Raw genomic sequence first — 22,696 nt, forward strand, 5'->3', positions numbered from 1 at the left:
ACTGGAGTTGCCCATCCCTGGACTAGAACATGGACACAAAGGCCATTTAGTAGACTACTAATTGGGTTTTGCTGGGATTACTAATCAGTTCAGTTACCTGCAGCAGGCTCAGGTTGTTGTTGTACAGAGACCACATTGCGGCAGTGCTTCATTACTTTTATTCGCACAGTGTCACGCGACGTGTGCCCAAATTTGGTCCCAATGGATAAAGCTCGTTTTCTGGATGGAGCTGTATGGCTCTAGGACCTTGAAGATGCAACGCGCTGACGCCGCCGCACCATACTGCAAAGGGGAGTTCCTTGTCCAAGAGAGAGGCTGTTTACGAAGAAAGCTCAACTCCCTTTGACAAACAAGGGCTGGTCTGCAGATGGGAGCAGTTTGACTGAATTATTCAGCATAGGCTCTTCCACACAAAAACTTTTTGTTGTTGTTGAGAAATAGCCTGTCAATTTCCTTTGTGTGCACTAATTGTTTTCGTTTTTATTCATCCTATAAATTCTACAGTATGTTTTTCTCGTTGCGCTTTGTTTTGCTGAGCGTCGCTTTTGTGGACAGCGCATCCATTGCTGAAGGTAACATGACATTCATATGACTGGAAACCAATGCCTTTGTTCACATTAGTCTACGTCTGCATTTGTTACTTAATCAATGTGCAATGCTTTGTTTAAAAAGTTATCCTATTTTGTTTAAAATGTGGATTTTATAGCTACATTATTGTATAGGACCTGAGGAAAAAATGTCCAAACAAGGAGATTCAAGAGTACCATTTTTGTTGATGATTATTATTAAACATAATTGCAATACTTCCATGGGAATTCCTTTTTGAATGTATGGCATTGTGGAAACAGACTTATACTTTTAGATTCTACACATACAGTAAGTTAAGATGTTTCATTTGCTGGTAATTTATCCTCTTCATTTTCAATCACTGAATGTGTCCCCAGACTGCATCAGATCCAATGGTGTGGAGTACAGAGGGGAGCAACAGAGCTCCTCCACAGGGCTAACCTGTCTACACTGGACCAACACAACACGGGACTATGTTTTGGCTTATACAGATTCACAAATGGGTAAATTACATTAATATGCCATCAAATTGATAATTCATTGATTTGACACAAGTTTATAATCTGCCACCATTGCTGTGGTGTTCACTCGAAGTGCCATGATTTAAATGTCACTCACGTTTGTTTTAATGGTAAACAGTTTGTTTGGTTATAGATGTTATTTAGTGTATAACTGCAGGCTCTAGTCTCTGTGTGGGGTTATATTAGTAAGGTCAGGGTGGAAGTATTTGAATCTTGTTGGCAAAATACAGAACCAGAGCATGCATTTCAGTATTACAGTATATCAAAGATGTCACATGCATATCTACACACACACATGTTTGTTTTACTATCCTTGTGGGGACCAAACAGTTGATTCACATTCAAAATCCTATTTTCCCTAACGCTAAACCTAACTTTAACCCCAAACCCCTAGTCCTAACCTTAATTGTAAACCTAAGCCTAAAATAGCCTTTTTCCTTGTGGGGACCAGCGACATGTCCCCACTTGTCAGAATGTTCCTTGTTTTACTATCCTTGTGAGGACTTCTGGTTGATGTGTCCTTTTCTTTATGCTCTGTAGGTGTTGGGGACCATAACTACTGCCGTAACCCAGACTCCTCTGAGAAGCCCTGGTGCTACGTGACTGGCCTAGACACACAGGCCCAGAGACAATCATGTGCCATTGACACCTGCAAAGGTATTTAGCTGCCCAGTCATACAAATAAATGATCTTAAGCTAGGTTTCCATCCAATTGGCGACTGATTTTCATGCGAATATTGTAAAATCTGCATTAAAAAAATATGTGCATTTTCACACCAGTGGCGTGTTTCCACCAAACAGACTTGTTGCAGATAAAAATCAGTGTGTGATGACGTAGTGCACACAAAACACACTTTTTCTCTTTTAAGTTTTCATGTATCGAATACAATTCTAAAGTTCAATGTGTTTCCATCGCATTTTCAACTCTGATAGTTTTGTCACAAAAACTGTTGCATTAAATAGCAAATGTGCCTACTCTGGTCTTGGTACATGCACTCTAGCCAACAACTTGCAGATGCTGAGCAGGTATGCTAGTCTACATAATGAGATTATTATGGATAAGGGAGAGGATATTTTTATTTGTCAAATGGCAGTCAAGCATTGATCATCATGTCACCAGAATAAGACCCTCGATATTTATTGGAAAGGAGCATCAAGATCACTGTGCACTTTCACCACCCTGTGAAGTTCATCACTTATTTAATCTGTAGCCTAATAAACTGCATGGTTTCCCAGGTCATAGTGGGAAGACCACACACAATATCATCATGTGAATCCCAAGTTTACTTTGATATGATGGTGGTTATATCAATATTTGCACATAAAGGCTTTTCCATTGCCATTTTTCACATAATTCATTTTACACACAAAAATATCTCACCATGTCGAACGAACAATCTGTCAGCATTTATAAAATTGTACCGAAACTTCCTGTTTCCATCACAGCTGTCATTATTTTTTTTTTTTTATACAGTATGACTTTACTTGCATATAAAATGTGGATGGAAACGTGATTACTGAAATACATACACTGACATACATAGGTGAATGCACTACATTGGGAAAATGTATGTAAAATGCTGTTTAAATATAGCTGCGACGGAGTGAATAAATATTATGCACACATTGAAATGTAGGTCAAGGCTTGGCAAAATACATTACTGGATGGGAAAAAGACTGCCTCCTCTGCCCTTCCCTAAATGTAATCTCGATGCAGTTCTTGGAAAAGGGAGTCACTGCAGTTGGGTAATCTCTAACTTTTTAAAGAGGTGAAATGTAAATGTTTTTCTGATGATCTTTCTAACCCTGTGAATGTTATTAAGTCCAAAGTTAGAGCCTCTGGAAGTGGTATGGTGGGATTGTCCCCCGCCCCCCCCAGAGTGGGCCGTGAGAACAAAGAGAACTAAGGGGAGCCATGTGTTTCTTTCTTGGGAACCTAGAACGTATTTCTTCTCATAAGGAAACTAGAGAACTTTAGCCGCAAGATTTGTTGACGACGGTATATTTGTAGTTCTTCTCTTATGGTTACGCAACAATTTATACACAAACTGCTGCAAAATTGTAGAGATCCTATTAAAGTATTCTAATTCTATGTGCGCAATGTTCAAATAAGACAGCTAATTAGGCTTATCTAGAGAAATCTCTTCTCCCACGTGAGAAGCTGTGAGAGAAAAGGCTAGGCCAGTTGGTCAGTTAATCCACTTTGAGGATGTTTCCTGGGGTTTGACCTTTGCTCTCACATTGTCTGGGAAGGCAGTGCATGTCAAACAATAACAAGGGCCCTGTCATTATGGAGCCTGCAGAGCCATAACTTGTTAGGCAGGCGGCTGCCTAAGGGTAGGTGTAAGCCCCACCCTATTCCTCAACCCATTGGTGGAACGTTTTTTACTTTTACCATGGAGACAGTAGGTAATTGGCTACTGCTGGCTATGACCTCAGGCTCTTCAACTCCAGCAGAGTTGATAAACAACTTTTGGAGGGGTAGGGCCTGACTCCTCAGTGGAGCTCAAGAGCAGATGTTGTCATCTGCAGATTCCTTTCCCCTGAGACGTGTAGTGCACTTCTGCCCCATTTTGCTGTGAAATGGCTGTCCTTTTTAATTATTTAATTTCTCTATAGAACTGCTTCCAAAGTGAACAAATGAGGCAAATCCAGTAGCTCTCCTCGTCCATCTGAGCCTCTGTGGCAACGTTATTGACGTCAGACCACGTGGTTTCTAAATCACTGCCTTGTTTTGATTTCCTAAAATGGGACCAAGTGGAAATTTTGTTTGCTCTATTCACGCATGTATTTTATCTCAACGTTTATTCTACAATAAAAGCACATAAAGAGTGAAATTAAACAATACAGTTAAATCGAATATTACTATCATATGTTCTCAAGAATGCAAACCCAAATGCAGCAACAGGAAACCTAGAAAGCAAACTAACATGGCGGTCGTGCGTTGTTTGGGGACTGGCTGTTGATCATATCTTATTTTCTCATATTGTCTCCACAGACGAAGCCCCTACAGAGGCAGGCTCCCTTACCACAGCACAGAGAGAGGTCTTTGAGCTGACCAAGTCTGGGTCAGCCCAGGGAGGGGGTGCTGCGGTCCAGCCAGTCATTGGCATCAGCCAGCGGGTACGCACAGGACCCAAGAAGAAGAAGGACCTGGGTACTCTTGGTATGTCCTGATCTAACTGCTGAAGCAGAGGGGTTAACATAGGGGAAAGGGGGGATGTCATAGGGCCATAACACGTGAGCCTCAAGGGACTCTCCTAAAAAGAGTGGGCCAGCTTGTTGCAGCTCGGCTTGGTACAATAGAATGAGATGGATATAAATGAGTTAGAAAGGACTCAAAATATTATCATAGGGATAAAATAATTATCCCTCTCACCGCCTGTGAGGTGCACTGATATGCACATTTTCAAATACATACTGTATATAAACTTTTGTGAATTCAGTTTGGTAACCATAGATCCTGTGTCCTGTCTCTCTCAGGCTATGTGGTTGGCATCCTCATGATGGCCATCATCATCCTCATGGGGGTGGGCATCACCTTCGGCTACTTCTACAAGAGGTCAGTATCAGCCACTATGCTACACTAGGTGCTACAACTGGAGACACAGAGCATTACAACCCTAGCTATTGTCTACTACTTTGTTAGGTTGCATCATGTGGCATGTGTTAGTGACATAAGAACTGGAACATGTGAACCACTAGGCCAAATGGTGCCTCGGAGAGTAGGGACACACAATGTATGAAAAATGTATGCACTTACTAACTGTAAGTTGCTCTGGATAAGAGCGTCTGCTAAATGACTAAAATGTAAATGTTACATTGATTTGCAACAGATGCTTATTTCTACTGCAGAGAGAGACCGAAATAGAACATTAACAAAATGTTCCGCTGTAGTGGTGATTCAGAACTCTGATGTAGCGTTGCACAGGCTTGGCACAGCTTAGACTTGTTGTGTCCATGAAAAAAGCAGCAGTTGTGAGGGCTTGGAACGTCTCAGGCAGCATGTCAGTGGGGTGAGGGAGGGCTAGTGTGGGCAGTTGGCACAGAATGTTACCAGGATGTGGAGCAGAGGCCACAGGCTGCCTCCCCCACTATCCATCCTGTTAGCTGTCGCTCGCCAATGTGATGAGGCCTGTTCAGAAGCCACTGCCGCCACAACAACAACATGAAAACAGAAGGGAGAAAGAAGAGAAGAGCATGCCTGTAGCCTGGCTATTTTAGGCACCCGCATTTGATGTTTCTGAAAGAGTGGAGAGTGTGGAGGAGCCCTGGGGGGAGGTGGGTAAAATGGAGAATCTACTGCAGTGGTGCAGCAGGCAGAGAGAGGGACCAAGTTCTGCAGATGGGGGATTCTGACTGATGGCCTCTGGAACAGAACTAGATGTTCTGGAGCTCCAAATTTGGCTGTCCAATCTGATTATGTGACTGTTATCTATTCTAAGGAGCTCGGGGGGGGTTCAAGTATTCAAGTAGCTTGAATTAAATTGGTCAAGGAAATGTATTTCTTTCTCACGCAGTAATCAGGTTTAGGAAAAAAATATAGCCTCTGAAGCCCGTGTTTATCGAGTCGACAAGATTTGGAAGGATGGCCCCACAAGACTAGGAAAAAGGTGAATAGCGGGGTTAGGAGGATTTGCTGATTCCTAAAATTACATTAGGCAGACCCAATTCTTAGGAATCAGTGCTGTAGTGGAGCAGAGCACAGTTGCGTAACGTGTCGCATAGAAGCAGTCAGGCAGGAAGAGGCGCCAGTCCAACAGTATGGCATGTTCCCTGTGCTGGATGGGGCTCAGCAGATGGCAGATCTCACACCACCCTCAGATTCTATCCCAAATGGCACCTGCCTGGACTGGCTTATGTCATACTGCAGGATGCCTGCCACCACCTAGCCCCGGCCTTCATCAAAACATTCCCTTCCCTGTTCCAGACCAGATACGGTCTCGAACCGGTCTGTCTGGCCCTGTCGTTTTTTGCTACTGCAACGTTAATGGCCACTGTTGACAATCCCCTCATCCCAGTGATATGAGACTCAGTACGGTACGCTGCCTCTCGTTCTGGTCATCAATAGAAATCATGGCCCAGCTGGCTCTCAACGTGTTTAGAAAGAGGATGCAGGTCATTATAAGATGCTGAAGCACGCTATGATGAACCTCAGATTCATAGCAGTGTTTTTTTCAGGTTAAAGACATTAGTCCTGTAAACTGTTATTGTAAACACCCCATGCGCCTATATAATCTGCTCCGACACTATGATCAGTACCACCGTCATCCTAACCTCTTATGTGTGTGTTTGCTGCAGGGGTCGGGACCTGAAGAAGCAGCATGAGCAGCGTGTGTATGAGCGGGAGATGCAGAGGATCACCCTGCCCCTGTCGGCCTTCTCCAACCCAACCTGTGAGCTGGTGGATGAGAACACCATCGTCATCATGGCCGAGGAGCAGACCCCCACCCAGGAGGGCATGGAGGGGGAGGGGCGAGACCCCCTGATGGGCCAGCAGGCTGGTACCCCAGGAGCCTGAGCACCCCACTGGAATGGGAATGAACAAGGACATTCGAACCTAGAGGATCCAAATACTCCCCTCACCTCCGTCCCCAAATCACCCCTCTTTTTAAAGGCCTACGAGAAGGGGAGCAGGGCTGAGCTCCAAAGACTGAACTCTGTGTCCTTATTGACCTGGTTTTAACAATAGGTGGAGGTGAAGGACTAATTTCACTCCAAATGGAGACCATCAGGTGAATCTGGTGATGGTTGTGTACAAAAGTGCATGTCAGGGATGCTCATTAAGAAATGGTGCATTTGAGATCCAAGAAAACATGATCATGGGCTGAGCCCCTGCTGTAGCAGTATGATTGTCTTGTGAATGGGATGTGCATCAATCAACATTAATGATGGTGATGTTATAAGCTTTGGATGAAGAGTAGGAGACAGTGTTTGGAAAGAGGGAATTCAAAGCCTTTTCTTATTCCGTTTTCTTTTTCATATTGAGGTGTTCGGCAGTTGGGTGTTATGAGCTTGCCTGAGAAAGTGCTAGGGCAGCTATGGGTGGGCATCTAGTGTAGGAATAGGATAGCTCTGTTAGACATCTGTGTTTTCTATCTGAAAGACCGTTGGAACAGATGTGTGGAGTAATTAGTTAGCATCAGGGAACATTTTATATTAGGCCTAGGTCTAAATCAGATCTGGAAGAGAAAAGGAAACGTATCCCACTCTCTGAAGCTGTGACGTTGCTTAGCATAATGCCTCTGAATATTTGTACATGGTTCCCCTGGTGACCTTTCTGTTTAACTCATAAGGCTGTGTGACAGAAACCAATGTGCAGTAACTAGAAACATCAGCAGTCGTTGGCTTTACATGAGGACAGGCTGTATGGTTCCTCAGGTTAGGGAGTGACAGGAAAAGGGAGACGTCTTTGTAAATCGAAGGATCTGTTCTCAGGACTGCCGTGAAACAGAATACAGCTTAGTCTGAGGTCTGGCTAGAACCGGACAGAGCCTGTCTGAATGACGCATGGGTAGAACAGAAGTCTGTTTGAAAGTTGAAGCCTGGGGCATTAGATTGAATTTAGACCGTTTGAATTGCCCCAAATGTTAGGGCAAGCAGATGAGCAAAGTAAAAGAGTAAAGAGGATATGAGTCCAAAACTGAGGTGACCTACCATATTAGATATGTACAGTTTGGTTTAACTACTTAATAAGCAGCCTGTCGCATGTTTTGAAATGGTATGCTGAAAGTAATGCCACAGTTGGTTAGAAAATGTAACTTTTCATCGGAGACATTGACTTCAGCACAATCCCTTGTTGGGGTTAATTGTAATATCTTTCTGCTTTACATGGTTGCTCTATTCTGCTAATACAATCTTGCATCACTCCAAATGGTTGTCTTTTGTAATTTACACTTAATCTTTGAAATGGTTAAATCATTCTCCATCACTGGTTACTCTTCAATCATTGCGTTTCCTTAATTTTGGTGCAACATTGTTTTGTAAACGTTTCTTCATTGTTGCAATGCATCAAAGTATTGTTGCTCGTCATTGGAAATTAGTACTTCTAAATGATTTGTAAATTTGGCAGATTTCTAAATAAAATGGACTTTGAAAAAGCATAACTGCATCCTCATTCTTCACCCTTAAATGAATACAAATTATATCCTTAGTTTAATTTAGCTGAAACCTGCTAAAAGAATGAGTGACTCATGCTCACTGGGATTTCAAAACTATCAGATTAAGATTCACCAATCCGATGAGCAAAATTATACACTACTACCCTCTAGTGGTCATATACATCCATTTCCAAAGGGAGGGTAGGGTTTGTGTGCGTTTCTAAAGTTAGCAAAAAGCCATATTAGCAAAAAAAGATCAAAGAACCTGCTTTCAAAATTGTATTTTATTCATTCAACACTATGGTGATAAGTGATTACAATGTGTACAAGTCAGTACCTTAGATTATGCTAGCATACAAAACCACGTTTATTTTTATCTCCATATTCTACATGTCTAAACAAAATCTACAAACCCATGATTCCCTTAAACTGCCAGATAGGCATATATACATTTCTTACAGCCAACTTAAATATATAAATCCAGTTTTATTTAACTACAAGTCACTTTGGCTGCGTTTACAAAAGCAGCGCAATTGGTCCTTTGACCAATCAGATCAGCTCTGAAAAAGATTAAAATGTAAATGTGTCATTTAGCAGACAATCTTATTCAGAGCTTCTTGCAGGAGCAATTAGAGTTAAATGCCTTGCTCAAGGGCACAGACAGATTTGACCTAGTCGGCTCGGGGAGTCGAACCAGCTGCCGTAATGGTTACTGGTCCAATGCTCTTAACCGCTAGGCTACCTGCTGTGAAAAGATCTGATGTGATTGGTCAAGACCAATTAGTGGAAAAAATATCAGAATTGGGTTGCCTGTGTAAACGGAGCCTTTTTAGTAAGTTGTACAATGCCTTTGAGAGCAGAGCTCCATTGAGTACACACCAGGTTCACACTGTCCAATCAGAGCTGAGATTCTGGAGCGCATACAGAGCTCTGTGTTGAGTGGTCCTTAACAACAAGCACCAGGTACCAGTCCGGTTCTGAAGGTGTGGTGCATCTAAAAACACTATTCATCCTATAACAAACTCCAAATCAGTCAACAGCTCCAAATTCCCAAATCATAATAATTTTTGTCTCCATGTGAACAGAAACAAATTCATAGTTAATTTAGTGGATTGAAAACATTTAGTTAATGTTAAGAAAATCTATAGACTACCATTACCACCCTCTACAGTAACTTGACATCAGTAGATGCCCCACAAACTACCAACTGACTGACAATAACTACCAAACTACCAACTGACTGACAATAACTACCAACTGACTGACAACTACCAAACTACCAACTGACAATAACTACCAACTGACAATAAAACTAAAGGATGATTACTGTTAACGGTTGTAGAGTGGATCTGATGCCATCAGTGAAGCTTGGAAGTTCTCTAAGATCAAGGGCCTCAAAGAAAGTCCCATTTCAAGGTGAAGCACTGTCTGACAAGGATATTCCTGGTCAGTGAGCTCATAACATTCCCTTGACACAGCTCCAAATATTTCTCTGACTAGTGTGACAGTTCTTGGCCTCCTCAGAGTGCTTGTTTGGTCCCTGCTGTGCTCTTCACACCAGAGGGGTATCCTACGAAGCAAGCTAAATCTACTCAGGGTTTTCTAAAGCTAACTAGTTTCAGTTAACTTCACATTCCAGCTCAGGCTTCATCCGTACTATGACGGTTGATATTTGCTCGTCCGCCTGCCGCTAACTCTAGCAGGCTTGAAACTGCGAGTGCATGTCGCACGTGGCTAGTCGAACTCTTCATTGAGACAATGCTGAAACATCAATCCATGGGCAAGTCAGTGCCACATTTTCATTTGTGCCGAAGTCAAACTAAAATAAAAGTTATCTTGCAAATTCAGCAGGCTATGGTGTATTTATTACTTATCGTTAATGCCGACTTTAGTGTGCTTATCAATGCACAACCACCTTTTTTCCCCACTCCTATCGATAAAATAATTGTATTAAGTCATACAAAAGTGGTACCGTGCCTGAACATTTTTATGCATGTCATCAATAATAAATGTGTAATGTAATCTTTTAATCAGTCGTCTTCCTCAAATGAAAGGGATGATGATGCAATCTTTGCAAGAGGGAGGGAATCTGATTTCATTGGTCCTCAACTCGTGGCTCAGTCATTTCAGGGTAAGTGGAGTCAACTGAATTAGCCTGCCCCGGAGAAGGTTAGTTCTGAAGAATTCATTGTCATAGAAATGTACCTGGATAAATGGTGAGTCACTTCCGTATGACCGGTTATTCCGAATTGAACTCAGAGTTGACCAAAGTTACCTTGCTAACTACTCAAACCTGCTTCGTAGGATACCCCTCTGTCCTCCTGATGGTAAACAAACTTCACTCCCAAATGCCCTGCCCTGGGTTAACTCTGAGCCAGCCGTCAGCTAGTCTGTTACACATCTCTATTTTCTCTGCTGCTGCCTGCCGAGCGAGTCTTCTCATGGGCTGGGTCTCATCTCCACACATAGCACACTATAACTTCAGACCCACCCGACGAGATAAAAACAGTTAGTGAAAAACACAACAGCTTTCACATGGGGATTGATATTAAATGCTGTGGAGAGATTCTCTCTATAAAATAAGGAATCATATTGAGAGAGTAGTGACCGACAGTGAACCAACCACATAACAGGTTCTGGTAGTATGGTAAACAGATGTGTAAAACCCTGCATGTCCTGGTGTGTGCAAAAAAAATTATTAAAAAAATATTAAACAGGACAAAAAAATACCAAACACCTCTAGTCTTCATTGAAATGTGTCTCCTCCGTTGTCTCCAGTTTACATACACACCGCAGTTCCTTGGTGCTCTCAGAGCTGTATGGTCACTCACACACATCCACTACAGACCATATCAACATCCCACACAGAGAGAGAGGAGCTTGGTCCGGCTAGCTCAGGTTATCCAGTTCCCAGATGGCATGAGTTAGGTTCGTCTTCCCCACTCCTCCTCCAGCTGTGTTAGTGCAGAAGTCTAGGCCGTGGTCTTGGAGGGAGGGCTTGGGGATCCAGAGGGGCAGGCGTCTGCTAGGTGCCGTTGTCAGCCTGGCTGGGCTCCTCTGGAAGGGCTTGTGTTGGGGCTGGCGTTGGGACTGTGCTCTGGGGAGCTGGGAGCGAGGAGCTTTCTTTGGGAGGGTGGAGTCGACACAGTTTCTGGTGCAGCTCTTCCAGTTCGGCTGGCAGAGGGATGCCCATCTCCTGGTTAAGGAACAGGGCCTCGAAACAGTCCTCCAGCTTCTGGAAGGCAGGCCTGGGGAGGGAGTGGGGGGAGACACAGGGGGGTGAGAGCTTACAACCAGGAAGGCAGGTTGTGGTGTGAGGGAACATGAGGGAGCAATCTGCCTGTGAAGGCAGGCTGAGACGCTATCTGGATCTGAGGAGTGTTTGGTTTTTCCACCTGCTTTTGTGGCTCTAGAGGGCAGAGAATAGCCTGGATAACGTCTCATGGGGAGGCGGGGGACAACTTTCCCACATGTGGCCGTTCAGTTCAGTTACAAACATTGTGCTTTCTGTCCCAAGTGCTCCCCCTCACTGTTATCACCCTCCCTGGTCTCTCTCTCTCGCTGTACCTTTGTTCTCACTGTTACTTTGAGCCTTCAATTACAGAATGTTTTGTAAACATGCCTACTACAGCTATGTTGTCACTACACTGACTTGTTCCTCAAAGTAATACATTCAACTGTAATACATTATAAAGCATCTTAAGCCATCAGACACTGTATAAAAAAAATTGATCAACTCACCGGTTTTCAGGGATGAGGTCACAACAAGCCACAGCCAATGGGAAGAAAGCTGGTGGGCAGTTGTCAGGGAGAAACTTCTCCATGAACTTGTCTACATTCAGGCCAAAGTCATAGGTCCTGGGAAGGCACTCTGGGTCTGCATTAACCTGCCCAATAATCTACAATAACAGAGAGAGTTAAGAATGGATACACACTCCAGATTGCAGTATCTGACCAACACTGTGGATAAATCAAACTGAATAAATAATACTGAAGCAATATTAGCGCAATTTCCAAACACAAAAAGTATCCTCCATTTCAACATACAGCCCATAGCCTGATTCTGTGAGTGAATATAAAAAGCAGGGCTTTAAAATGGCATTCTTACCTCACAAAGCACAATCCCAAAGGAGAAAATGTCCACCTTTTCATCATAGCGTTTACCTGGGGATGACAAAATGGACAGTTAATTAACAGGCCAGCATAGAATGAATGAAGAATTGTTGAAGTGAATAATCCGTGTGATCCACAGCTCCAAGCTGGGTCCGCCTGTTCTGCTCACCGTTCAGCATCTCTGGAGCCATCCAGTAAGGGTTCCCCACCACCGTGTAGCGCTTCTTACGGTCAATGCGCCTGAACACCCTCTTCTTATTGGCCAGTTTCTCAGGGGGAGGTTGCTTGACCTTCTCCTCCACCATGAGCCGGGATAGGCCGAAGTCTGCCACCACCACTGTGTTGTCCTGAGGGAGGTCAGGGGTTAGTGGTCAGAGGTCAACAGAATATGACGTGGCAATGTAACAGTGCCAGGTGTTTTGTTCAGTCGAGGAGCATATTACTTAACATACCTCAATCAATATGGGTCAAATAACAACAAAAGATAAGATTGTTTCCAAGAGTTGTTGCTTGTTGTGTGTAAAGTCAATGACAAATCAAATGAAGTATGACCAGATATGTATATCAACTGTAAACAATGTGTGTTGTCTTCCTATATATAATGACACTGAACTGAGACAGGTAAACAGTTATACATAGGTCACTACATGTAAATCAATTAATCTATCTGTGAAAATAACAGACAAGACTCATTACACCTCATGGAGTGTTGCCATTCAGTAAAAGCTCTGTGAAGACCTTATAAGCCTGTACTTCACTACTTAAACAACATGTTGTTCTGCTGCTAGAATAGAACATAGCTCACTTGGTCCTGGCCTGTACTGACAAGACTACTCTGTCCCAGTCAAACAACAAAACATGTTCTAGAGCACCCTGCCTCCAGGTTAATCTAAAACAAGAACCTACACTACCCACGGTACATCTATCTTTAACAGTTTAGAAGCCAAACCCATTTTGGTATAAGAGAGAAACAATGACTTTATGATTAATGAGAGATAATGAAGCAGGAGTAGTATCTTCATGTGTTTCTGTAAATGGATCAGGAAAACTGAAAGGGATCTCTGCTCTTCTATATTCTCCTCTCCCTATCGATCTTTGAGTTAGCGTGCCATGTACAATTCAGGACAGGTCACCTACCAGTTTCACCAGGCAGTTGTGAGAGTTAAGGTCTCTATGGATGATGCTCATTGAATGCAAGTAAGCCTGAAATAAAGAAAGAAGATGAGTCAAACAAACCAATAATCCACAAGGGGAAGCAAACACGGCATATTAGAGACAGAAACAGTGCTTTATGCTGCATAGAAAACAATGTAGCTTTTAAACGTCTCCCACTAAGCCTGGCTGATAAGACATTGTCAAATGATGAAGTTTCTAAGTGGGAACAAATAAAAATATTTGTTGCCCCACATACAGTGGGGAGAACAAGTATTTGATACACTGCCGATTTTGCAGGTTTTCCTACTTACAAAGCATGTAGAGGTCTGTAATTTTTATCATAGGTACACTTCAACTGTGAGAGACAGAATCTAAAACAAAAATCCAGAAAATCACATTGTATGATTTTTAAGTAATTAATTAGCATTTTATTGCATGACATAAGTATTTGATCACCTACCTTTAAGAAGCCCTCCTGTTCTCCACTCATTACCTGTATTAACTGCACCTGTTTGAACTCATTACCTGTATAAAAGACACCTGTCCACACACTCAATCAAACAGACTCCAACCTCTCCACAATGGCCAAGACCAGAGAGCTGTGTAAGGACATCAGGGATAAATTGTAGACCTGCACAAGGCTGGGATGGGCTACAGGACAATAGGCAAGCAGCTTGGTGAGAAGGCAACAACTGTTGGCGCAATTATTAGAAAATGGAAGAAGTTCAAGATGACGGTCAATCACCCTCGGTCTGGGGCTCCATGCAAGATCTCACCTCGTGGAGCATCAATGATCATGAGGAAGGTGAGGGATCAGCCCAGAACTACACGGCAGGACCTGGTCAATGACCTGAAGAGAGCTGGGACCACAGTCTCAAAGAAAACCATTAGTAACACACTACGCCGTCATGGATTAAAATCCTGCAGCGCACGCAAGGTCCCCCTGCTCAAGCCAGCACATGTCCAGGCCCGTCTGAAGTTTGCCAATGACCATCTGGATGATCCAGAGGAGGAATGGGAGAAGGTCATGTGGTCTGATGAGACAAAAATATAGCTTTTTGGTCTAAACTCCACTCGCCGTGTTTGGAGGAAGAAGAAGGATGAGTACAACCCCTAGAACACCATCCCAACCGTGAAGCATGGAGGTGGAAACATCATTCTTTGGGGATGCTTTTCTGCAAAGTGGACAGGACGACTGCACCGTATTGAGGGGAGGATGGATGGGGCCATGTATCGCGAGATCTTGGCCAACAACCTCCTTCCCTCAGTAAGAGCATTGAAGATGGGTCGTGGCTGGGTCTTCCAGCATGACAACGACCCGAAACACACAGCCAGGGCAACTAAGGAGTGGCTCCGTAAGAAGCATCTCAAGGTCCTGGAGTGGCCTAGACAGTCTCCAGTCCTGAACCCAATAGAAAATCTTTGGAGGGAGCTGAAAGTCCGTATTGCCCAGCGACAGCCCCGAAACCTGAAGGATCTGGAGAAGCTCTGTATGGAGGAGTGGGCCAAAATCCTTGCTGCAGTGTGTTCAAACCTGGTCAAGACCTACAGGAAACGTATGATCTCTGTAATTGCAAACAAAGGTTTCTGTACCAAATATTAAAGTTCTGCTTTTCTGATGTATCAAATACTTATGTCATGCAATAAAATGCAAATTAATTACTTAAAAATCATACAGTGTGATTTTCTGGATTTTTGTTTTAGATTCCGTCTCTCACAGTTGAAGTGTACCTATGATAAAAATTACAGACCTCTACATGCTTTGTAAGTAGGAAAACCTGCAAAATCGGCAGTGTATCAAATACTTGTTCTCCCCACTGTACTTGTGTTTCTGTGGAGGGACTGTGGGTTGTAAGGAAAGGGAATCAGAGAATAAGGAACTGTCAGCATTGAAGTGGTCTCCAGGGAAACGGGAAGGCCTTCCACTCTGTTGGCTAAGACAGACAGTAAGGTATCTGGAACATATGGCTACCCCTAGGTCACTGCAAAGCCCCACACTCCAGTATGACCCATAGGGCAATCCCTGCCTCAAGTAAGCTGATCTCAGTTCATAGAGTCAGAGTCAACCTGAAACCAAGTACTGTAACTTTAAATGCATTGTGTTTAACTACCACCATACATATTGGAAGCTGCTCCAGCTGAACAAAAAGCAGCCAGTGTCTATATGGACAGTGTTTAAACGTCAATGGTAAATATCCCTGGAAGGGGCCAACTCACCATTCCAGAAGCAATGCCTTTAGCGAAACTAACCCTCTGCTCCCATGGAAACTGGTCCTGTAACAACCCAGGGAAAAATAAACAACAAGAAATGAATAGGTGGGCCCCTGCCTAGCCTTTATGGCTACACAGAATATTGTGGGAGTTCAAAGGAAAGTTATACAAAATCATATAGTGTAACCCACCACTGAAAAGCTCAAATCAAATAATTGAAACTCCAGTTCCCTCTGATTGCTGTTGACCATATGTTTTGTTGAACTGCGGTTTAAATGATCCAATCTGGGAGGTAAGGGTGGCAATAAACTCCTTTGAATTTTCACCTGGGAACACTTGTTTCCATGTCTCTGCTGGTTGACATGCCAGCCAGCCCAACACTGAGGCAACAGCCTTTATCTGAGCAGAGTTTACCTCAGGTCAAGTCAGTCCCAGTCCCACATAGCACAGGCCCTTAAAGGGATATTTCGGGATTTGGCAATGAGGCCCTTTATCTACTTACCCAGAGTCAGATGAACTTGTGGATACCATTTTTATGTCTCTGTCCAGTATGAAGGAAGTTTGAGGTAAGCGCAGTGGCTGGAAGTCAGACTTCCAGCCATTGTGCTAATGCTAGTGCTATTTTGGTGTAGTGGGAGAGAAGAGAGAGGGTGAAGTGAATTAATTAGCTGAAACTCACCATGTCTCTAATGAAATCCTTCAGTGTGCCTCCCTCAATAAACTCGGTTATTAAATTCAGCCTCTTGTCCTTATATAGCACGCCGATGAACTTCAACACGTGGGGATGTTCCAGACTCCTCATCACTTTGACCTGGAGAGAGAGAGAGTGCGAGAGAGAGAGAGATACACTTAAAGCTGCAATCCTTAATGGTGAAACAGCCACGTCCTGTAAACAACAAACCTCGGACATCATTGCACGCGTGATAGAAAAGCACATTATGTACTGACATTTTTTATACCATGCTGCGCGACGCTCCTCAACTCGACAACAAAAACAATAACAACGATGGTGGGCGGCCAGTGGCGCTGTTTCCCCTTACTGCGGATTCCATCTTTAAGCTCACCTTTGTGTTTTCAATCTGACCTTTAACACCACAGCAATCAATTTCCACATTTTATCTTTGCAAAAGACTGAAGCCTAATGCAAACCATTTATGAAGCAAATACAGGAAAATGTAGCAAGCTCTCATTTGTGGGTATAATAAATAATGTCCCCATGTAAAACCAGATGATTATATTCCTCACAGGAGAAAGGCCTCCTGGACTAGATGAGAGTGGACAAGACTACTGACCTCCTTTAGGAAGGTCTTCTGGGTCTCCTCATCACAGCGAATCAGTTCCTTCATCACCATCACCTCACCAGTGGCTTTGTGGGTCACCTGTCAATGAGGAGAAAAACAAAACACTGACATCTGTGTAGATGTGAAGGCATGGAGTAGATGTGAGGGATTGAGATGTGCGTGGAAAAAGAGGTTGATTGTTGGGTGAGGAGCTGACCTTGATAGCCTGGCCGAAGAAGCCCTTGCCCAGCACCTCTCCGTGGATGAGGTCACAGGGGCGGAAGATGCGATGGGAGCAGCTGCTGGAGGAGCGCAGGGATTCGGAGCGCCCGATGTCCCGGGTCAGGTTAGGGTGTTCCTTAGGGGAGGTTGGCCCAGGGGACTTACAGATGCTGTTGCTACGCCTTCCATTTACAGAGAGGGACAAATGTCAGTTAGACATTGATCAAGATCTACTGGAACAAATTATAAATAACTTTGTTTTCTTTGTATCTCTCCATTTTTGCCCCCAATGATTAGACTCTCTCTCCTAAGGTCGGCAGGTTCAGCTGTACCTTAGAGACCTCCTCTTTAGGGTGCCATCATCCACCACGTCTGTCCTCTCCAGGACACTGTCAGAGGGCGAAGACAGGCGCATGCGGGAGGTGGCGGGTACTCCCAAGCGGTTTTGCGAGGACCCCAGTCTGAGCCTGTCCAACCGCTGCCTGACTGGATCATACTCTATGAGCAGCTGCAGTGTCTGACTGGTCCGATGGATGAGGTCCTCCACCTGAAAACACCAATCAAAATACATCATCTGCTAGGACAAAGTCCTCTCTGACATAGTAACATTAGCAAGCAACACTAATTAGAGAGGTATTGGTATAAGGCCCATAGAACACGGGATGGAATTAGAAGAACTAGGCAGGGTTCCAATGAGAACAGGTTCCTGATTCCTGACCACCCGAAGAGCTACCAAATTGACTTATACAACATGACTTGAATGGAGCCAAATAATTTTTATTAGAATGCACCTGGTGGCAAACAGGAAAGGTGGGAACTAAAAATAAATCAGTGAATGCACCATTGGAATGCACATGGTTTGGTGAGGTGGTGTGGTGAGATTGTGTGATAAGTCCTTCCAGATGCTATCCTCCCCAACTAAAGAATGTTTAAATGAAGGCGGAATTAATGCAATGCAAAGATCACATGTTCTGTCTTCTATCCACCTCATTTTCAAACGTTGCTATGGGCACAGCCAAACAATGGAAGTGATGGATTCTACTTCCGCTTTACTTACCTACTGCTGCGGGTCGGTGGCAAACTTGCTAGCGTAAATTATTTGAAGGAGTATTGAGTATAAAAGTAAAGTAAACAAGTGTAAGTGTAATTGTATATGTAGCCTATTTCATTCAAGTCCGCTAATGTTAGCCAGACCTATTAGTAGTTCTGTTGCGATAATTACGTTAGTGGTGTTGTATAAGAGTTAAGGGCCATCCACCAAGCCAATAACGATAACTATAATGATAAACTATAGGCTACATAACTATAAAACGTTGGTGAGCATCCACAGGAAAGTGAATCGTTCTACAGTCCTGCACCTGTCAATCAACTGATCAACGCATCCTACTGCACACTGTCTATTTATAAGGTGGTAACACAAGACCATTCATGAAGTCTCTAACGCACAGATACTGGTTCAGACCATTCAGTGGGTTCAGGGTGTGTTCATTGTCAGTGAAAACTGCAAATAATTCTTCAATGTACATGTAGGCCTAATGAAAAAGAATATAACCTGTATTTAAATGTAGCAATTCGACAACAAGCGCCATTTAGCCTGCGCATCTTTTACAGCATGTCATTGACTCATTGCTCAAGTGGTTTGCAAGTGATTTAGATTTTTCTAATGGTTGTCAATTACTTTGGCTCTTTTTTCCCCCCACTGTGTTCATCTAGGCTATGCCTGTGTAACTACTCTATATATACACAAAAGTATGTGGACACCCCTTCAAATTAGTGGATTCAGCTATTTCAGCCACACCCATTGCTGACAGGTGTAAAAAATTGAGCACACAGCCATGCAATCTCCATAGACAAACATTGGCAGTAGAATGGCCTTACTGAAGAGCTCAGTGACTTTCAATGTGGCACCGTCATAGGATGCCATCTTTCCAACAAGTCAGTTCGTCAAATGTCTGCCCTGCCCCGGTCAACTGTAAGTCCTGTTATTGTGAAGTGGAAACGTCTAGGAGCAACAATGGCTCAGCCGTGAAGTGGTAGGCCACACAAGCTCACAGAACGGGACCGCCGAGTGCTGAAGCGCGTAAAAATCATCTGTCCTCAGTTGCAACACTCACTACTGAGTTCCAAACTGACTCTGGAAGCAACGTCAGCACAAGAACTGATTTCCATGGCCGAGCAGCCTAAGATCACCATGTGCAAGCGTCGGCTGGAGTGGTGTAAAACTCGCCGCCATTGGACTCTGGAGCAGTGGAAACATGTTCTCTGGAGTGATGAATCACACTTCACCATCTGGCAGTCCGACGGATGAATCTGGGTTTGGCGGATGCCAGGAGAACGCTACCTGCCCGAATGCATAGTGCCAACTGTAAAGTTTGGTGGTGGAGGAATAATGGTCTGGGGCTGTTTTTCATGGTTCGGGCTAGGCCCCTTAGTTCCAGTGAAGGGAAATCTTAACGCTACAGCATACAATGACATTCTAGACAATTCTGTGCTTCCAACTTTGTGACAACAGTTTGGGGAAGGCCCTTTCCTGTTTCAGCATGACAATACCCCCATGCACAAAGCGAGGTCCATACAGAAATGGTTTGTCGAGATCAGTGTGGAAGAACTTGACTGACCTGCACAGAGCCCTGACCTCAACCCCATCGAACACCTTTGGGATGAATTGGAACGTCGACTGTGAGCCAGGCCTAATCGCCAAACATCAGTGCACGACCTCACTAATGCTCGTGGCTGAATGGAAGTAAGTCCCCACAGCAATGTTCCAACATCTAGCAGAAAGCCTTAAAAAGTTTACAGATGATAAAATGGCAAATCTGTAGTGCGTTCCTCCAGGCTGCGCTCTGACCATAGGTTGTAAACTGCAGTGATGTAGGCTAATTTGAATAACCGCTCAAACATCCTGTTTTGTTTCATGCCGAAATAACTGCATTAGGCCTACAGCCTAGGCCTGATTACGAAACAATTTGGATTACACTACCGTTCAAAAGTTTGGGGTCACTTAGAAATGTCCTTGTTGTCGAAAGAAAAGCAATTAATGGCCAGAAACAAATAACTTTTTTCTGAAACTCGTCAGTCTATTATTGTTCGGAGAAATGAAGGCTATTCAATGCGATAAATTGCCAAGAAACTGAAGATCTCATACAACGCTGTACTGCCCATCTTAATCTTTTCTTTTTATTGGCCAATCTGAGATATGGCTTTTTCTTTGCAACTCTGCCTAGAAGGTCAGCATCTCGGAGTCGTGTTTTCACTGTTGACGTTGAGACTGGTGTTTTGCGAGTACTATTTAATGAAGCTGCCAGTTGAGGACCTGTGAGGCACCTGTTTCTCAAACTAGACACTAATGTATTTGTCCTCTTACTCAGTTGTGTGCCGGGGCCTCCCACTCCTCTTTCTATTCTGGTTATAGCCAGTTTGCGCTGTTCTGTGAAGGGAGTAGTGCATAGCGTTGTACGAGATCTTCAGCTTCTTGGCAATTTCTCGCATGGAATAGCCTTCATTTCTCAGAACAAGAATAGACTGACGAGTTTCAGAAGAAAGTTATTTGTTTCTGGCAATTTTGAGCCTGTAATCGAACCCACAATTGCTGACGCTCCAGATACTCAACTAGTCTCAAGAAGGCCAGTTTTATTGCTTCTTTAATCAGCACAACAGTTTTCAGCTCTGCTAACATAATTGCAAAAGGGTTTTCTAATGATCAATTAGCCTTTTAAAATGATAAACTTGGATTAGCAAACACAACGTGCCATTGGAACACAGGACTGATGGTTGCTGATAATGGGCCTCTGTACACATATGTAGATATTCCATAAAAAAATCAGCCGTTTCCAGCTACAATAGCCATTTACAACATTTTGATGTTATTTTAATGGACAATTTTTTTTATTTTCTTTCAAAAACAAGGACATTTCTAAGTGACCCCAAACTTTTCAATGGTAGTGTAGTTTGGGTCTATTCTCGACAGTTTAGAAGGTCCAGAAAGGTGCATTAGCAGGCCGCTCATATGCTGTATTTTGTCAGGATGTAGCCTATCAGTGTTAAGATAGGCCTCCTTTCCAACTCCCCGGCCGTTAATGCTGTAGCCTATTTTACATTCAGCAAGCAAGAGCAAGCGTGCGTCTCTCCTCCAATAGGCTATTAGTAGGCAAAATAAAAAGTCTAAATAAGTGTCCAACAAGATTTTGTAGACTGGTTTTTCCTGGGACTTCACAAGATTTAAGAGGAATAGCCATGGCAGCAGAGAGGCCAGGTGCGTAATTGTGCAACAGAACAAAGACAGACAGGCTAGAAATGTAACCTATAGCCTAAGTAGAAGAGTATGCATATTATACCATAATTCATGAGCTCAATGGCAGGCTTAATACCACAGTGAATATGTCTAGTCAATTTACAGTGAAAGAAAAAAAGTTGATCAGATAACGAAATCATAGGTAGCTACACTGTGTGCTCCCGAAGCTCTGCTGAGTGTGCTCCCTCCCAGTCCCTGGGTATGCAGCTGGAAAAGCTACCATATGTTTCAGTTTTTTACATTTTACATTTACATTTCAGTCATTTAGTAGACGCTCTTATCCAGAGCGACTTACAGGAGCAATTAGGGTTAAGTGCCTTGCTTAAGCGCACATCGACAGATTTTTAAACCTAGTCGGCTCGGAGATTAGAACCAGCGATCTTTCGGTTACTGGCACAACGCTCTTACCCACTAAGCTACCTGCCGCCTAGGGACAAGAAATATCCTACCTAGGCTACAACAACACAATGTAATGAAGAATGTTATTATTGTTTTCAAGTGAGTACAAAACTCTAGTCTAGGTTGTAAACTGCAGTGAATAGCCTATGTCATTTGAATAACCGCTCAAACGCCTGCCGTTTTGAATGCATCCCGGTATTCATTTCGAAATAACTGCATCTCGCCTGCGTGATTGGGTAAACATTTGGATAAATGATGGGGGGTTTTCTCAGCAGTTTAGTCTACAAGGTCCAGGTACATTAGGGTAGTACTATATTGTCTTTTGTCAGGATGTTACGGCTAACAGAAACATGCTAATGCAGGGATTTCTAGTGCCGCACATATGAATTATGATAATGTGTGAGCGCGGGGGAAGTTGTATCCATAGTTTCCGTGTTTGGCTTCCGTGTTTGAAAAGTGTTTGAAAATGAGGTGGATAATAGAGCAACGGTCGCAAATACTTATGTAATAGTCACCCTTTATAAAACACCACTGGGTTACTACTGAATAGAGACTACATTACTGAATGTTATGCAGCTAATCACATAAAACGTCAGTGGATGGTGAAAAGCGGGATCATGCAACTCACCTCTTCCTCCATCAGTGTCCCCACTGGAAGACCATTGATCTCCAGGATCCTGTCACCAACGTGGATGGCATTCCGAACTTCCGGGCTGATATGCATCCCTCTGACCCTGAGAGAAATACAGCACAAAGACATGTCAGTCAGAAGCACCAGTATCATAATGAACTACGACCAGAATCCATACAGGTCTGTTACCTAGACAATACAGAGGT

General features: G+C 43.5%; 2 protein-coding genes across 2 annotated transcripts in view; one reads left to right on the top strand and one right to left on the bottom strand.

Annotated features, from left to right (window-relative positions):
- Positions 1–279: 279 nt before the first annotated feature.
- On the top strand, positions 280–8,190 carry LOC311144340 (phosphoinositide-3-kinase-interacting protein 1-like). Its single transcript, XM_084180376.1, has 6 exons — positions 280–572; positions 945–1,070; positions 1,629–1,745; positions 4,087–4,254; positions 4,572–4,650; positions 6,390–8,190. Exons 1-6 carry the CDS (start codon positions 506–508, stop codon positions 6,607–6,609), a joined length of 777 nt encoding a protein of 258 aa, XP_084036502.1. The 5' UTR covers positions 280–505; the 3' UTR covers positions 6,610–8,190.
- Positions 8,191–8,573: 383 nt separating this feature from the next.
- The window catches only part of LOC311144833 (LIM domain kinase 2-like), a 33,390-nt gene continuing 19,267 nt past the window's right edge, over positions 8,574–22,696 (bottom strand). Inside the window, exons 6-16 of the mRNA XM_084180986.1 lie at positions 22,488–22,593; positions 17,502–17,716; positions 17,165–17,351; positions 16,960–17,046; positions 16,347–16,478; positions 15,674–15,730; positions 13,439–13,504; positions 12,471–12,648; positions 12,297–12,352; positions 11,930–12,087; positions 8,574–11,436 (exon numbers count right to left, since the gene is read on the bottom strand). Of these exons, the coding sequence (XP_084037112.1) occupies positions 11,214–11,436; positions 11,930–12,087; positions 12,297–12,352; positions 12,471–12,648; positions 13,439–13,504; positions 15,674–15,730; positions 16,347–16,478; positions 16,960–17,046; positions 17,165–17,351; positions 17,502–17,716; positions 22,488–22,593 (1,465 nt within the window). The 3' untranslated portion in view covers positions 8,574–11,213. The remainder of the gene's footprint in view (positions 11,437–11,929; positions 12,088–12,296; positions 12,353–12,470; positions 12,649–13,438; positions 13,505–15,673; positions 15,731–16,346; positions 16,479–16,959; positions 17,047–17,164; positions 17,352–17,501; positions 17,717–22,487; positions 22,594–22,696) is intronic.

The sequence above is a fragment of the Coregonus lavaretus genome, assembly GCF_964263955.1.
Source record: "Coregonus lavaretus genome assembly, chromosome: 17".
NCBI lineage: Eukaryota > Metazoa > Chordata > Actinopteri > Salmoniformes > Salmonidae > Coregonus > Coregonus lavaretus.

What these genes read in the sequence shown, in the direction of transcription:
- LOC311144340 (XM_084180376.1), top strand. Translation starts at nt 506, where the DNA reads ATGTTTTTCTCGTTGCGCTTTGTTTTGCTGAGCGTCGCTTTTGTGGAC. An exon ending in CAGCGCATCCATTGCTGAAG is followed by an intron (nt 573 to 944) that starts GTAACATGACAT and finishes ATGTGTCCCCAG; the next exon opens with ACTGCATCAGATCCAATGGT. An exon ending in TTCGGCTACTTCTACAAGAG is followed by an intron (nt 4,651 to 6,389) that starts GTCAGTATCAGC and finishes TGTTTGCTGCAG; the next exon opens with GGGTCGGGACCTGAAGAAGC.